We start from the raw sequence: 18745 nt of genomic DNA, 5'->3' as shown, positions 1-18745 counted from the left end.
CAATTTTTCATGACTTAGCACAGCCAGAATTGTTACACAAATGTCTACACAGAAAGCCACAGAATCCTAATGAGAGCGTATACAATTTGATTTGGAAAGTGATTCCTAAAAGGGTGTTTGTAAGCATAAAAACACTGCACTTTGGCATTTATGATGCAATAGCAACCTACAACCAAGTGAATAGTATGAAGTGTGAAGTTCTGAAGGCATTAGGATTTACAGCTGGGATGAACACTGTACGAGTACTAAGAAATATTGACAGAGAAAGGATAAGAGGAGCAGAAAGAAGAGAAAGGCATATGAAGTATGATGGAACAACAGGCCAGAAAAGAAGACAGAAGAGAAAGCTTTTGGAGGATGAAGAAGAAGACCCTGATAATCCATCCTATAGTGCAGGAATGTAATGAGAAACTTTGATAGCCATTTCCCGTAAATTAGAATTTTTCGAATATAAGGAACATTTTCTCAAAATCCACTCAAGCTAGTGAGATGAAATTTTTATACAGCACTAGTGGTCAAACTTACATTGTAACACAGCCATTTGGCAATATGTTCAGTAGTTTCATTTCAATTTAATTATAAAGCAATTATTTGTAAAAAATTTGGGTCATTAATAAAAAAAATTGGAAGGAAACTAGAAAAGATACTCCAAAATCCCTCTGTCATAACTGCAATACTAAACCACTCTATATGTAAAAAAATTCAAATTTTTCTATTTGGTAGTTTATTCATAAATGTTCCTCAAACTTAGTGATTTTAACATGGGCAGCATAGGCACCTCTGGCTCCCCTTAAAGAAGCAACAGACAGACGGGTTCATATGAGGCGTTATTTTAGGTACCAAAACATTGTACTCTCATCAGAGAATATTCACAGGAGGTAAATATAGGCAAATCCCATAATTTTTAACATTTTTATGCAGCGAGAGCAACTGATATTGTTTATATAAGAATATACAGCCTACAGTTGCAGGTTAACTTTATCATTTACCTAGGTTTCAACGTTAGTAATAACGTCTTCTTCAGAACATACCATATTATTTAAATGTTTGCCTAAAACAAGCCATGTCCTAAGTCAACTTTATAAAACTTGATGCATAACCATAAGGTTTTGTCACTTCTATTAAACAAGCTGTAGCAGGTTCACTTTAATCCCGTTGTATGGCCCTCGCGGTCCGCAGTCTGTAGTCACACAACAAGGCCCATACAATGTGCTTAAAGTGAACCTGCTACAGCTTGTTTAATAGAAGTGACAAGGTTTTATGGTTATGCATCAAGTTTTATAAAGGTGACTTAGGACATGGCTTGTTTTAGGCAAACATTTGAATAATATTTTATGTTCTGAAGAAGATGATATTACTAACATTGAAACCTAGGTAAAGGATAAAGTTAACCTGCAACTGTAGGCTGTATATTCTTATATAGGCAAATCCACTGATAATGATGTTACTCCACAGTGTAACACGATGAAAACACACCCAGAGATCCAGTAGATGTAAGGAGGTACCTGATTGGGGCAATAAAATTTTGATACGTACATTATGACCATCTATGTCTACATACCAAAGCTATAATAGGGTCTGATGCAGACAGTCACATTCAGACACTCCAACGTTAGCAGTTCAGTGCTATGTTGTGACATGTAAGGCTCTTTTCATAACCACGTACAATTTAAAAGTCATTGTTCACAAAAATGAATGAGGAACTTTCCTTACGATGAAGCCACATTGGTCGTGGAACAATGGATAAAATCTTTTACAGTGTAATGGACAATGGAAAATATTTTAAACTAATTGAAGTCCGTTTAGACCTTGCTGACACTAGGAAAAAATATGTACATGGCAATGGTTGGTTACATATGTTCTACTTGGATTTGGTTCAAATTTAGCACACATAACGTCTTCAAAAGAAAAATGACAATGTAATTGCATGCTGTATGTGTCGTGTTTATCAAAATTACTACTTTTAAATGCTGATGCATTTGCTGACACATTATAGCCGAAATAGTCCCGAATTAGATGATGCAGTTTCGTATCAGTTCAAAGAATACTTGAGTCCCATTTCCAATTCGTACCTCACACGTAACTTGGTGGTGATTTCAATACACCATTAATACGTCGACGAAATTACATGTTTAAAGTCGGTGGTAGGCATAAAACATCGTCCGAAATTTATCCGACAATTATTTTATATCTATTTTAAAAAGCATATAAAAATATGCATGATGTCTTGACTTCGCAAGGCTGAAATTCAAAGAAATAGTATCAACAGCAATTGAGACATTTGTAACAAATAAATTAAGAAGAGACGGAAGTGAAACCCCATCCTACACTAAACAAGCCAAGAAAGTTGCAGAAGCAACAAAAAGGGACGCCCAATGAAAAAAAACTCAACATCTCCAAGATTGGCGAAGTTTGACAGAAACTCGGAATTTAATGCCAACTTCAATGCGAGATCTTTTAAGAGTTTCCACAATGAAATTCTGTTTAGAAATCAGCAGAAAATTCAAAAATATTCTAGTCGCATGCAAAGTACACCACTGGCACAACACAGGCAATACCATAATTGCACAATGGTGATGCCAGTGCCACTTAAGAGGAGTTACCAAATACTGTTTACCTAAATTCCTCCAACAAAGATGACGAAGCAGATATTCCACAATACAAATCAAGAGCCGCTGCCTAGATTACAGCCTAGAAGTAGATATCCTCTGAATAGTGACGCAACTTATATCTCTTAATAAAGGCAAATTTTCCCGTTCACATTTATTAACAGTCAGGTTTCTCTCAGCATATGCTATAGCCCCATACTTAGCAATCATACACAACCACTCGCTTGTAGAAAGATACGTACCCAAAGACTGGAAAAATGTACAAAACACACCAATACCCAAGAAAGAGGACGTCGTTATCAGGAGAAAGAAAACTGGCGTTCTACGGATCGGAGCGTGGAATGTCAGATCCCTTAATCGGACAGGTAGGTTAGAAAATTTAAAAAGGGAAATGGATAGGCTAAAGTTAGATATAGTGGGAATTAGTAAAGTTCGGTGGCAGGAGGAACAAGACTTTTGGTCAGGCGAATACAGGGTTGTAAATACAAAGTCAAATAGGGGTAATGCAGGAGTAGGTTTAATAATTAATAAAATAAATAGGAATGCGGGTAAGCTACTACAAACAGCATAATGAACGCATTATTGTGGCCAAGATAGACATGGAGCCCACGCCTACTACAGCAGTACAAGTTTATATGTCAACTAGCTCTGCAGATGACGAAGAAATTGAAGACATGTATGATGAAATAAAAGAAATTATTCAGATAGTGAAGGGAGACGAAAATTTAATAGTCATGGGTGACTGCAATTCGGTAGTAGGAAAAGGGAGAGAAGGAAACGTAGTAGGTGAATATGGATTGGGGGTAAGAAATGAAAGAGGAAGCTGCCTCGTAGAATTTTGTGCAGAGCATGACTTAATCATAGTTAACACTTGGTTCAAGAATCATGAAAGAAGGTTGTATACATGGAAGAACCCTGGAGATACTAAAAGGTATCAGATAGATTATATAAGGGTAAGACAGAGATTTAGGAACTAGGTTTTAAATTGTAAGACATTTCCAAGGGCAGATGTGGTAGCCTCTGACCACAATCTATTGGTTATGAACTGTATATTAAAACTGAATAAACTGCAAAAAGGTGGGAATTTCAGGAGATGGGACCTGGATAAACTGACTAAACCAGAGGTTGTACAGAGTTTCAGGGAGAGCGTAAGGGAACAAATGGCAGGAATGGGGGAAAGTAATACAGTAGAAGAAGAAAGGGTAGCTCTGAGGGATGAAGTAGTGAAGGCAGCAGAGGATCACGTAAGTAAAAAGACGAGGGCTAGTAGAAATCCTTGGGTAACAGAAGAAATATTGAATTTAATTGATGAAAGGATGAAATATAAAAATGCAGTAAATGAAGCAGGCAAAAAGGAATACAAACGTCTCAAAAATGAGATCGACAGGATGTGCAAAATGGCTAAGCAGGGATGGCTAGAGGATAAATGTAAGGATGTAGAGGCTTATCTCACTAGGGGTAAGATAGATACTGCATACAGGAAAATTAAAAAGACCCTTTGAGAAAAGAGAACCACTTGTATGAATACCAAGAGCACAGATGGAAACCCAGTTCTAAGCAAAGAAGGGAAAGCAGAATGGTGGAAGGAGTATATAGAGGGTCTATACAAGGGCGATGTACTTGAGGACAAAATTATGGAAATGGAAGAGGATGTAGATGAAGATGAAATGGGAGATATGATAGTGCGTGAAGAGTTCGACAGAGCACTGAAAGACCTGAGTCGAAACAAGGCCCCGGGAATAACCAACATTCCATTAGAACTACTGACGGCCTTGGGAGAGCAAGTCCTGATAAAACTCTACCATCTGGTGAGCAAGATGTATGAGACAGGCGAAATACCCTCAGACTTCAAGAAGCATATAATAATCCCAATCCCAAAGAAAGCAGGTGTTGACAGATGTGAAAATTACCAAGTCCTGATAAAACTCTACCATCTGGTGAGCAAGATGTATGAGACAGGCGAAATACCCTCAGACTTCAAGAAGAATATAATAATCCCAATCCCAAAGAAAGCAGGTGTTGACAGATGTGAAAATTACCAAACTATCAGTTTAATAAGTCACGGCTGCAAAATACTAACGCGAATTCTTTACAGACGAATGGAAAAACTAGTAGAAGCCCACCTTGGGGAAGATCAGTTTGGATTCCGTAGAAATATTGGAACACATGAGGCAATACTGAGCCTACAGCTTATCTTAGAAGCTAGATTAAGGAAAGGCAGGCCTACGTTTTTAGCATTTGTAGACTTGGAGAAAGCTTTTGACAATGTTAACTGGAATACTCTCTTTCAAATTATGAAGTGGCAGGGGTAAAATATAGGGAGCGAAAGGCTAATTACAATTTGTATAGAAACCAAACGGCAGTTATAAGAGTTGAGGGGCATGAAAGGGAAGCAGTGTTTGGGAAGGGAGTGAGACAGGGTTGTATCCTCTCCACGATGTTATTCAATCTGTATACTGAGCAAGCAGTGAAGGAAACAAAAGAAAAATTCGGAGTAGGTATTAAAATCCATGGAGAAGAAATAAGAACTTTGAGTTCGCCGATGACATTGTAATTCTGTCAGAGACAGCAAAGGACTTGGAAGAGCAGTTGAACAGAATGGATGGTGTCTTGAAGGGAGGATATAAGATGAACATCAACAAAAGCAAAACGAGGATAATGGAATGTAGTCGAATTAAGTCGGGTGATGTTGAGAGTATTAGATTAGGAAATGAGACACTTAAACTAGTAAAGGAGTTTTGCTATTTGGGGAGCAAAATAACTGATGATGGTCAAAGTAGAGAGGATATAAAATGTAGACTGGCAATGGCAAGGAAAGCGTTTCTGAAGAAGAGAAATTTGTTAACATCGAGTATTGATTTAAGTGTTAGGAAGTCATTTCTGAAAGTATTTGTATGGAGTGTAGCCATGTATGGAAGTGAAACATGGACGGTAAATAGTTTGGATAAGAAGAGAATAGAAGCTTTCGAAATGTGGTGCTACAGACGAATGCTGAAGATTAAATGGGTAGATCACATAACTAATGAGGAGGTATTGAATAGAATTGGGGAGAAGAGGAACTTGTGGCACAACTTGACTAGAAGAAGGGATCGGTTGGTAGGACATGTTCTGAGGGATCAAGGGATCACCAATTTAGTATTGGAGGGCAGCGTGGAGGGTAAAAATCGTAGAGGGAGACCAAGAGATGAATACACCAAGCAGATTCAGAAGGATATAGGTTGCAGTAGGTACTGGGAGATGAAGAAGCTTGCACAGGATAGAGTACCATGGAGAGCTGCATCAAACCAGTCTCAGGACTGAAGACCACAACAACAACAACAACAACCCAAGAAAGGAAACAGGAGTAATCCGATGAATTACAAAACAATTTACATTAGAATTTTGAAACACATACTGTGTTCAAACATTATGACTTATCTTGACGTAAATGGTCTATTGACAGGTAGTAGGGATTCAGAAGTTGTCAGTCTTGTGGAACACAACTACTGCTTAATCTCAGCCATGCGAAGTGGCCGCACGGTTTGAGGCGCCATGTACGGATTGCGTGGCTACTCCCTCGGGAGGTTCGAGCCCTCCATTGGACATGGGTATGTGTGTTGTTCTTAGCATAAGCTAATTTAAGTAATGTGTAAGTCAAAGGACCGATGACCTCAGCAGTTTGGTGCATTAGGAATTCATACACATTTGAACATTTTCTTATTCTCATTAAGTAATGAGTGCTTTCAATAAGGATCATCTAATTGATTCCATATTTTGATATTTCCAGAAGGCTTTTGACACCGTTCATTGTTAGAAACTTCCAGTAATGTTACATACAGTACATATGGTGTATGGTCTCAGCTGTGGGACTGAATTCATGATTTCCTGTCAGAAAGGTAGCAATTCATAGCAATCAATACAACGTCGTGGTTTAAAACGGAAGTGATATCTGGCATTCTGCAAGAAGCTTTTACAATCCCTGTGCTGTTACTAACCTAGGAGACAATCTGTGCAGCCTGCTTAAATTATTTGCAGATGATGCTGTCATTTACCATCTAGGAAAATCATCAGAAGATGAAAACCAATTGCAAAAATCATTTAGACAATAAATCTGTATGGTGCAGAAAGTGGCAGTTGACTGTAAATAAGGGAAAGTGAGAGATCATCCACTAAAAGGAATCCATTAAATTTCAGTTACACAGCAAATCGCGTGAATCTAATGGGTGTCAGTTCAACTAAGTATTAGGAATTACAATTATGAACAACTTAAACTGGTACAATCACTTAGGTAACATTGTGAGAATGCGAATCAAAGACTGTGTTTCATTGCCAGAACAATCAGAAGATGCAACAAGTCTACTAGAGAGACTGTCTGCACTACGCTTGTCCATCCTCTGTTAGACTACTGTTGTCCAATATGGGATCCTTACCAGAGAAGACTAACGCAGGAAGCTGGAAAAGTTCAAAGGACGGCCCATTCTGTATAATTACCAAATATGGGAGAAAGTGTCATGGATATGATAAGCAAGTTGGCGTGGCAATTATTAAGAGAAAGGTGGTTTTCGTTGTAGCGAGATCTTTTCGAGAAATTCTATTGGTAACATTCTCCTCCTTATGCGAAAATATTTTATCGACACCGATCTACATAGGTAGAAGTGATCAGTGTAATAAAGAAAAACAACAAGAGCTTGCACAGAAAGATTTTCTTCTTCATTATTTCTGCACACTTTTCGAGAGTTGAACGTTAGAGGAATAGAATGAAAGTGGTTCGATGAGCAATTTGCCAGTCACTCATGTGTGAGGTGCAGAGCTAGTCGTGAAGATTCACATGTAGAGAAACATATTGGGTGATACTAATGCTACACGATTCTGGTGCTAGTACTATAAGCAGTACCCTATGAAGTTTAATGAAATGTAATTATTATTTCTACCAATTTCAAGAGCCACTTGGCCCCACATAACACTGATCACCATTCTCGTCATAGGAATCTGAGTTTCCTACTGTGGACATTACATTTAACGAAATGTAAACGAACCTAAAATACATCTTAATCAGCAAATGAGACAAATTATCTACAAAAGTTTCCACTATGAAACACAAAGTATTATTTAAATTACAATCTAAAATTGAACACAAGTAATGTTTTATGTTAAATCTACACTCCAGGACTGTAGATGTGCTATTTTGTAATACACAGGAGCTCACCTTTTGTTCTAGACTGTTGATTCATATGGACGAAATATCCTCTTTAAGACTTTATTTCAAATCTGTGCTGCTAATTGGTCCAATACTTTCCAGTCATCTTTATTTGTAGACGTGTGCAGAAAAACGGGCAAACTCTCAAATGTGAAAACTTACAGATAAGTGCTGCCATCGCTCTCTGCGTATGGGATCCAACAAAATTGACATTGGTCTCACCCCTAAATGTCACTTTAGGATGTAGTACAACGAAGAGGATTTCTTGCGTTTGACTAGATATGATTTCTGTGATGTCAAAATGGGCTAACCTTTCCCTAAACTCTAGTTTCCCTCTATTGGAAAGAAGCTGCCTAGCTCAGTAGCCAACACTGCGCCAAATGATAAACAGACAACAGAGATTTATCTCTAAGTTGGAAAGATTTGGAGGCAGACTTAGATTATATTGGAATTAATAAAAGTATAAACACAAACTTTAATCCTTGTGTAATTTGTAATATTATTCACTTTATGTACCAAGTTTAGAGTGTTTCAAGTGTTCAGTTGGCACATTCAGTACACAACAGAAATACTGAACATGGCGGATGTAGAAATGGCGTATGCTGATGAAAGTGTGGAAAATCAGCGAAATTTATCGACAGAAGAAGCGTAATCAAAAGAATTGGCGCAAAGAAGTAGTAAAGAGTACAATAAATATATGTATGTAGTGAAAAATGCAAATTCACAAGGTTGAGATTGAGCCTACGGTAGAAAATGTTTCGATATTGTATCGAAGTAACAATGATCTTAAAAATTCTTATGTACATTGAAGAGCCAAAGAATGTGATACACCTGCCTATAATCGTGTAGGGCCCCTGTGAGCACGCAGAAGTGCAGCAACATGACTTGGCATGGGCTCGATTAATGTCTGAAGTAATTCTGGAGGCAGCTGACACCTTGAATCCTGTAGGACTGTCCATCAATCCATAAGACTACGATGGGGTTGAGATCTGTTCCGAACATCACTGTGCAAGGATCCCACATATGATCAATAATGTTCATGTCTGGGGAGTTTGGTGGCCAGCAGACGGTTTAAACACAGAAGAATGTTCCTGAAGCCACTCTAGCAATTCTGGATGTGTGGGGTGTCGCATTGTCCTGCTGCAATTGCCCAAGTCCGTCGGAATACACAATGGACATGAATGGATGCAGATGATCAAACAGGATGCTTACATATGTGTTACCTGTCAAAGTCGTATCTAGACATATCAGGGGTCCCATATCACTGCAACTGCACATGCCCCACACCATTACAGAGCCTCCACCAGATTGAACAATGCCCTGCTGATGTGCAGGCCCATGGATTCACGAGATTGTTTCCATATCTGTACACTCCATCTGCTCTATACAATTTTAACTGAGACTCGTCCGACAGGGCAACACGTTTCCAGTCATCAATGGTCCAATGTCAGGTCCACACGAGGAGCAAAACTACGTGTCGTGCAGTCATCAAGGGTATACGAGTGGGCCTTCAGCTTCGAAAGCCCATATCAATGATGTTTAGTTTAATGGTTAGCACGCTGACGCTTGTTGATGGCCCACCATTGAAATCTGCAGCAAATTGTGAAAGGGGTGCACTTCTGTCACGTTAAACGATTCACTTCAGTCGTCATTGGTCCTGTTCTTGCAGGATCTGACAACACTTACTCCACTCTTTAAACAGGGACAGCACCACATTTTTAACGTAACAGTCAATGGCCATGAAACAACGGTCCACCACTATGGGGCAGAATCAGAACGCCAGAGGATAAAGTGGAGAACAACAAAGACAAAAAATTCCAGACTGCCACTGGCGAAAATCATTAAGCTAATAATTTTTCAGATGCAAAAGGGCCAGTGTAGGAGGAGAACATAGCAATGGAAACAACTGCCGACAAGGAGTCTTACAGTGGGGTGCTGGAAAGACGCTAAAGACAGAAATTCACTAGAAACGACGAGGTCTGCTGCCACAGAAAGGGTTCCCATTACATGACAACGTCTGCCCACACACATTTCACCACACCACTGAAACCATCAGGACAATGGACATTTAGCTAATAAAACTCCTCCCTACAGCACATATTTTGTTCCAACAATCTTTCATTTGTCTGTGTCGCTCAAAGATGCTGTGTGAGATCATCGATTTTCGTCCAATGTGGAGGCTGTAATGACTGAATCATGAGAGCTGCCAGAAAGAAAAAGTCGTGTAAGTATGAATATTAGCTGTAAGCCTGTAACTTAGGTAGAGGCATACAGTGCAAGTCACTTTCGTCAGTCCATTACGTGGCCATATGAATAGAGATACCTTTGATTTCAAGCTCACTGACTGTGAATTGGAGGTAAAAATCCTCGCAGTGACATCCTACCTGTACGCAAAAAACAGCCCCAAATACCATATATAGAAGCCCTCAAACGCCACACAAGGCATAGTTCTACAGTACAGCGATCAAAAGAGTTCTGCCTAGGATGACAGACAGCATATAGTGTTCACCATGTGAGTGATAATTGTCTCCAGTTCAGGTTGTTCACTATGAAGGACTTACAAAGCTTGCCTTAAAGTACTTCTGGATTAGGGTTACTGATTTCTATGATACATCTGTCTACATGTATCAGTGTCTGCAAGTCACTTGATTTGTGACTAGACTTGAACCTAAGGTTCCAACAGAACATGGTAGGTCCAAGGTTCGTCGTTTGTAGTAGCACACATTACTGTGTACACCCAAATCTTAGTGAAGTTACAGGCCTGGGCGAACTTTTGTTCTGGTAACTGATTGGGGTATCTAGTATGCCTCACCTATATTTTAATAAGAGGACAAATGAAAAGATTCAGAACTGTATATCACTAGGAGAAAGAGAGATACCGCCTACAGAAAATTAAAAAGGCTTTGGAGTAAAGAGAAGCAGCTGTATAAATATCAAGAGCTCAGAAGAAAAACCAGTACTAAATAAAGAAGGGAAAATTGAAAGGCGGAAGGAGTATATACAGGCTCGGTACCAGGGAAATGAAGTTGGAGGGAAAGGCATAAAAAGAGGACGTAGATGAACATAAGATGGGTGACAGGATATTGCAAAAAGAAGTTGACAGACCACTGAATGACCTAATTCGAAACAATGCCCCTGGAGTAGACGACATACCCTCACAAATTCTGTTAACATTGGGGGAGCCAGCTGTGACAAAACTATTCCATGTGATGTGTAAGGTATATAATACTCTCAGGATTAAAGAACATTATATTTACAATTCCAAAATTAAGGTAGATAAACTTTGTGCAGCAGGTCACGGTTTTTGAGTTTCTAGAAAACTGTACAAAAGTGACCATCATGAAACATCTTCACCCCCCAACTAACCCTCACCAGTCATGATTTTTAGTATGTTGTTCGTGGCACTCCCCCCCTAGCACTGTACAAAACTTTCAGACTACATGAACTATTCCCGATATTCCATCTTCTTTTGTCTCTATAGATTGGGTTGTTACACCACCAGCACAGTCGGCTATTTCAATCACATTATTAATTTAAACGTACCCATGAGAGTAATGAAAGAAAACCGATAACTACACACGTTACTCTAAAACAAATTACGTTAACAATTCGATCCAAAAGTAACTCTTAAAATGTTTTCGTAGTCAGAAGACCTGACAAATACTACTATGTCATCATTTAAATTCAGAAAACTATTATATACAATTTATCTAAATGTCAGTTTCATCATTTCTAAGTGCTCAACTAAACTGATGGTGTAAAGGTACAAAACTTAACTACATTACATTTCCTGCAAAAAAGCTCTAGTTCATTTTTTCTGTAGGGCTAACAGTTTGTGCGTTGCCAGAAGGGGAAAAGCTTGCATGTAGTTTTTGAAGACTTGCTGTAATATTGTGGGTTGCATAAAATGACATAGCTAGGGGCAGCTGCAACACCCTGTATAACAAGACAAAAAAACTAATCATCAGACTTCTTCAATATTCGATTCTGTAAATGCTTACTATGCAACTGCATTTGTACTGTTGTTTATACAATGTTGTGCCACATTTTATCAGTACTGTGGTGAGCTGATACCCAAACTACATTTGTGTTTGAAGGGAAACCACACAAGAAAATTGTCGCTGAATTTTTGGTGTGCTTTGGAATAATTGTCAACACCAAATATAGTACAGTCTATTGTAAGGATGCAAACACTATATTCCTTCTCTGGTCTGTGAGCCAACGGATTGGGCAACTAGTTGTATAGCCACTGTTTGTATCTAACAATGAAATTAGATAACAAAAGGGAAGAAAATTTGCGATATTCACTCACACTATTACCAACAGATGTTACTGTTAACACCAAACACTGTTCACAACTAGATGCATGGGAAGTGACTCATTTCTTGTTGTGCAAATCCTGATTATAGAGTGGGAAATAGGAGAACTTGTTCCAACTTGATATTCCGCCATTACAAGCAGTTATTGTCGTTATGGGTATGAAGTTTGTAGACATCAGTTGCTAATTCTGTATGCTGTGACAAATAGTAAAAGAACAAGATGTCATGGACTCACAGTAAATCAACAGTGTTCAACTATGTAGCACTATATCGCATCACTGGTATGATGAAAATCCAAATTCAAACTGTTTGTGCAATAGATTGTTGGTCAGATGTGGAAAGACACCATGTGTTCTTAAAGCAACGTCAACAGCTCAGTTTTCCTGCTAATACAACACAATGTAATGCTATATAATATATAAAAACAACTGATATTGTTTGATTTAAGGGTTTGTTATTGAATCAGCACGATAAAGACTCAAGAATATCTGACAGGCGAGATTTAAGGTGTAACTGTCTCTGGGGAAGGCAGAGTATCTCAGAAAGTGTCATAGACTGCATAAACCTGAAAATTCAGATTTCACATTGTAGTACAGATTTGGATACATATTACTTCACATAATTTTAAAATATACCATAATGAAAAAGATTATACATTAATTTGAGGCAGACTGGGTTAATATGTTTGTCCAGCCAATGCACATAGAAAAACTCGAATTTGATATATGTACAGTTTTAAACATGGTTTGCATGCTATTATGGAATATACCATTCTGTCTGTTATGATGATATGTACACTGGGTTCAGGTAACCCAAAACCAGTCATGAATTAAATAAAAAAACTATATCCTTCAACTTTCATGTTTTCTGTATCAAACAAAATTACACAATTACAGAAACTGAGGCATATATGCAGGAATGTGAACGGAATTTCTGTGTAAATGTTGTCTGTGCTACTTTTGAATAGAACAATGTGAAATTACGTCATCTGCTTTCAATCAAGTCAGTTTTTATTCACATATTATCAGCATCTTTACAACAACATCTAAAATTGAAGAAAATAGGAGGCTTTTGTATTATTTCAGCAAACTACTTGAACACCTAAAGTATCTCTTGATACAATCAAGTGATATTAATATAAAAATAAAAATGTTGCACTATCCCAGCAAGTGACGTATCATACAAGCATTAATGTACCACAAAGGGGCCCCTTAGACCTCTTTCCAATCAAACTCTTACAGCAGAAACATATGATTCGTCTGAGACCAGTGATTATATGTCGATTTTCAAGACACTTCTGAACTTAAACTTCCGTCAATAAAAGTCACAGCACCAGTATCATTCCCCTGTGGGCACACCGAATATATACAGGTGTTTGGCAGAGTGTCATTTTCTTTCAATGACTTCTTGTGAATATTACAGATGCATCAACGCTAACCAGTGTGCCCTGCTGAGTGTCGTGACAAGTCCCTCTGACACCTGTATGACTTGCCACACAAGTCACATTTGAAGTGGCGGTTGCCAGCGTGCATACGTAAATGCTCCTTCAGGACGCTGCTGAACTTGAATCTCTTTTGGCATATACCACAGCTGTATGGCCGTTCATCGCTGTGCTTCTGTGAATGCGTCTTCAAGTGGCTTCTTTGTGTGAATGTCTGGTGGCAAACGTCACAGCTGTATGGGCGCTCGCCAGTATGCAACCAAATGTGCTGCTTCAGAGTGCTACTTTGTGTGAACGTCTTGTTGCAAACGCCACAGCTGTACGCACGTTCACCAGTGTGCACAGTCATGTGTCTCTTCAGATCACTATCTTTCCTGAATGATTTACCGCACTCATTACAAGTGCACGGACGGTCTCCTGTGTGCAGACGTAAATGATCTTTCAGAATGCTGCTGCTTTTGAATCTCTTGTGGCACAAGTCACAGCTGTAGGGGCTAAACCCAGCGTGAACCAGCAAATGCTGCTTCAGGTGAGTCCTTTGTCTGAACGACTTTTTGCAAATGTCACAGTTGTACGGGCGCTCACCAGTGTGCAGGCGGAAGTGCTTCTTCAAATTGTCACTCCTTTTGAATGTTTTGTGACACACACTACAGGAATGCAGAAATTGTCGATTGCCCTTTTGAGGGTGAATTTTCACGTCCTGACACTGTGGAAACTTCTTTTTGTTGAATGCATCCGTGTCTTTTTCTGCAGGCAGGGGAACTTTGGTAACCAAACTGCCATTGTTACCAGTCCTGTAGCTGCCCTCTGCGCCAACGGGGATAGTACTGCACAAAAGTGGAAAAACAGTGTAAGAAAGTTTTTTCATAACAGTACAACTAAGGAAATTAACAAGCATATTAAAATACGCTAGGATTCGAAATATCCCACAGGATCTCCACAAATGCATTGTATCTGGAATAGTCTACAAAACTAGGTTATAAATTAGGACAATGCCTCAGTATCACAGAAAATTTCTGCCTTCAATGAGGCAATTAAAAGATTTGACCTCCTATGAAATATGATTTTTTTGTCATAAGAGTTTGTAAATTTCTCAGTGTATTCCCCAGAGTGAATTTTCCGATATTTCTGTTTAAGCTGATTTTTCCATCGCTTCCTGGTAGAAAAACTTCACAATTACACGTGAGAACCACTAAGAGTTGGTGCAAAAGATATGACAATTCACTCTCCATGTGTAATAGCTACTGCACTGCTGTGCACACGAAACGTAGCTGTAAACGTCGCCCGGTGATACTCTGACAGAATTTCATTTACTACATCAAGAGTTCTGACCCATAGAATAATTTCGTATGCTGAGAGTAACATATGTCTGCACATGAATCCGTCAGATATTCAAATGGTGCATGTACGTTCCTATGAATTATAAAAGGGAGGTATAGTAATCCAATTGTTGTGAAATTTTGTATAAACTTTTGTAAAGCTGATAGTTAACAGCAATATAAATTTCAGTTTTTTAAGTAACTCTGGTACACAATAAACCATCGAAAATTCAGAAGATATAACTTTCCTTGATAAATAAGGTCTTGGGATGTTAATACGTTTTCTGTAGATGCCAATGAAGGATGTTAACTAAACACTTGAACCTCAAATAACAAATAAAACAACACTTCTGTCAAAAGACAGGAAATCTGTATAAAGCAATGTATTCAAACTACTACTGTTCATCTAATGGACAATATTAGATTTTTGTAGCTGAGAAACATTATATGTGATCTCAGGACAGGCTATACTTCTGCGGCACTCACTAAGATGAGTATTATTGGTGTTAGTAAGATGAGGGAACAATATGTCGCACTGCTGCACACCAGTGTTGTACCCTCCTTGATTATGACAGTTAAAGTCTGATGATGGCCTTGTAGGCTGAAGACAAATTGTCTGGCAGCCACTAGAGGACACTACTGCACACTAAATGTATTTCTCTTGAAATATCCCTATCATTGAGGCTCACTGAGATGTTTGGACATGCATAGGCACTGCTGTCATGGTCACTATGAGCTATATGCGTAAATCAGATTTTCCACTTGTGTGTCGATTTATTGAATGATTTACTTGTGTAAGTGACTTTTCAGTCACTTTTCTGAATTATAGGCTGTTGGCGAATTTGAGAGTGCATTACTCTTTGTTTCTGGTGTCAACAATGAGACAGGTTCAGTGTGCATCAGCCTGCTGCGAATGTTGCGGAGTTAGAGAAAGGTGCTGCATGGATGTGTGGTTAGGAGTCCACACTGGTCTGATGTGTGTACTGAGTAGGGCTGTCTGTATTGTAGTAGTACATGATCACAAAAAAAATAAAAAAATAAAAAAAATAAAAAAAATTAAGAACTGCCACGACAGTTGTTTTGTCAAATCTACAAAATGAATGTGGACTGTGTTCCACATGGGTTGACCTACGTGTTAACTTGCGACTTCCACAGACCTTTCCAGAACCTGGCAATGTAGGAGCCTACCAACAAAGTTTGTGAGTTCCATCCCTATGATCCCACACATCAAGCCAGGGATTTCAATTCCTCTCAGCCAGAATTAGGTTCTAAAATGCTCTTCCGATTCATACATTATTTTTAGTTCAAATGGCTCTGAGCACTATGCGACTTAACTTCTGAGGTCATCAGTCGCCTAGAACTTAGAACTAATTAAAACTAACTAACCTAAGGACATCACACACATCCATGCCCAAGGCAAGATTCGAACCTGTGACCATAGCGGTCGCTCGGTTCCAGAATGTAGCGCCTAGAACTGCACAGCCACTCCGGCCAGCCATTATAGTATTTCCCAATCATCACCTAACCTGGGATTTCAGATAGCGTCATCCACTCAATTACTTGATCTTTATTGAAAGAAATAGTCCTTTTCTCTAAGTAAACAAATGTTATTGTAAAGAAAGCCATTGTCTCTTCCTCAAACTTCCAAATCAAATTAATTGTTTTTTGGTTAAAGTTCCCATTCTTTAATTCGCTCAAATGCACCTTGGTTTGCATGCCAATAAAATTAGCGGTATTCCTTTCATTCAGACATCTTTGGGTGTCGATTACTATATTTTTTATTTTAACTATCAAGACTTTATTCTTCTCCACTCTTTTTATATTTTTTCAAACAGAACTAAGTTTAAATGCAGAAGTAAATTTTACTGATTGGACTAATGAAAACATGTTAAATTATTTTAGGTGGCATGTCTTCGGGGTCCAAAAATTGTTTAATGGAATCCAGAGCTTACGAATTCTGTCAACTGTGGGCATTAACGATAGCTATCTTATTTTTGAGTGTGATAGTAGTCTGACAACTGACATCAATGATGAACAGGATTCTTTTTAACTTCTCTGTCCTTATCGTATATATTGAAAAATAATTACATATTTTCATGGTGATTATTTCAACGTCGACAGTTAAGACTACAACAGCGATTGATACAGTATCGTCGAGAATATGGGCACGGATTCCAATTTCTTCCACGTGTTTTCCTAATTCTTCATTAATTTGGCGAAACACATTCCTCTAGTCGCGTTTTTTAAGCCTTCTGAAGTTGATATTGGTATTGTCCCCACAAAACGCGATTAATTTATCTAATGGAATCTACAGTTGTCTTAATGTGTCTAGACAAAATGCTGTTCTCTCCGATGTTTCGTTATTCAGCAAAACAAACTTCAACAGCTTCTGATGGATTCCTTCAGTTTCAGTAAAGTGTCGAACAAGTGCAGGAAACATCTTTCCAGCCTTGTAGTTTGCTGCGTCAGTGCCCATGTTGTAAAATGAAACTTCTTGTAATTGCTTTATGCATTCGGGAACAGAGTGTAGCGCGAGAATATTTTCAACAACCGCTGTTCCTTTGGTCCTGGCTGTAAACTGCTTTGTAGCGACTTTGGAGTCAGGATACGTTGCGACGTTTAGATTTACGGAACTGAAGGACTGATGATGCTTGAAAACTGTATAAGCTGTTGTCAGTTCTGCAGCAGCAAAGAACAATTATTCCTCGAATCTTCTTTAATCGTGAATGTAGAAACAGTCTTTGATGTCGACGCTACCATGGATCTATTTGTACGAGCCTTCATAGAAACGTGATGCCTCACATCTGCCTTATTTTCGTACGTTGATGAGATGAATCAGTTACGAATATCATACAGCATTTCCTAATCCGTATGTCCTATCATGACAAAAGACCATTCTTATGGTAATCGTTCAAAAACTGACATTTTCACTTTATATCCTTTGACATTTTCGTAAGTTTTGATGAGACAAGTTTATTAGTCGGTAATTAGTCGCCATTAACACTTGAGTCATCGAAGTATACGTCACCATACACTTCACGCCCTATATATCCGCGGCAAACACTTCAAACATTATTAACTTGCACTCGTTGTTCGTATTACGTTTAGAAAGAGTTGGCTTATCACATCGCTATACAAATGGGAACTGCCCTATTCTTCCGCGTGAAGCTGCTTAAGTGGTTCCAGCCGCTTACTACTGGAGAGGTCTGGTATTTCCCGAATGATGGCACTAGATCTAGAAGGTGCCTGCATAGCCAACAGAGGACACGCAACATGTAACGCCATGTGTGAGACAACCTTGTCAACATAAACTTGTTGACATAAATAAAACTAACTGAGGTTGCATTTACATTTTGCACAAACAGATGGCGCTGCTTAAGTACTGGAGACAAGCTAGTAACAGTATTTTGCAAAATCTGGACTAAATTGAGTCTTGTTGGGATGTTGGGACAAAAAGATCCATAACGATGACTGTTCTGATACATCAGGATGGATGCCAACTCTATACATAGCAGGAAGATAATAGTGGGGAAGTTTGCAATGTGGCGATGCGCGCCGAAGCGACAGACAATGTGTAATCTCTGGATGCGTTCGATGCTGACTGCAGCAGTTACATGGTGAATCGGTTCACGAAATACGTAGCAGCGACTCGTAAGAAACCGCAAGCGTAACGTTGAATAATTATGTAGGAAAAATAGACTATTGTTTAAATGGTTCAAATGGCTCTGAGCACTATGGGACTTAACATCTGAGGTCATCAGTCCCCTAGAACTTAGAACTACTTAAACCTAACTAACCTAAGGGCATCACACACATCCATGCCCGAGGCAGGATTCGAACCTGCGACCGTAGCAGTCGCGCAATAGACTATGGCTTTTAAA

The 18745-nt window shown here is 38.8% G+C and overlaps 1 protein-coding gene across 6 annotated transcripts in view; it reads right to left on the bottom strand.

The window, feature by feature from the left end:
• Nucleotides 1-18745, bottom strand: part of LOC126106534 (zinc finger protein 3 homolog) — a 578052-nt gene that overhangs the window by 237736 nt on the left and 321571 nt on the right. Inside the window, exon 8 of one of the 6 annotated variants that reach the window (XM_049912862.1) lies at nucleotides 13113-14372. The exons of the other annotated variants lie outside the window; for them this stretch is intronic. Within the exon in view, the coding sequence (XP_049768819.1) occupies nucleotides 13538-14372 (835 nt within the window). The 3' untranslated portion in view covers nucleotides 13113-13537. Of the gene's footprint in view, nucleotides 1-13112; nucleotides 14373-18745 lie in introns of those variants that run through there. 6 annotated transcript variants of the gene reach the window in all.

Source organism: Schistocerca cancellata, chromosome 10, assembly GCF_023864275.1.
Source record: "Schistocerca cancellata isolate TAMUIC-IGC-003103 chromosome 10, iqSchCanc2.1, whole genome shotgun sequence".
Lineage (NCBI taxonomy): Eukaryota > Metazoa > Arthropoda > Insecta > Orthoptera > Acrididae > Schistocerca > Schistocerca cancellata.
Note: the sequence above shows the minus strand (reverse complement) of the source record. Positions and strands in the feature narration are given on the sequence as shown.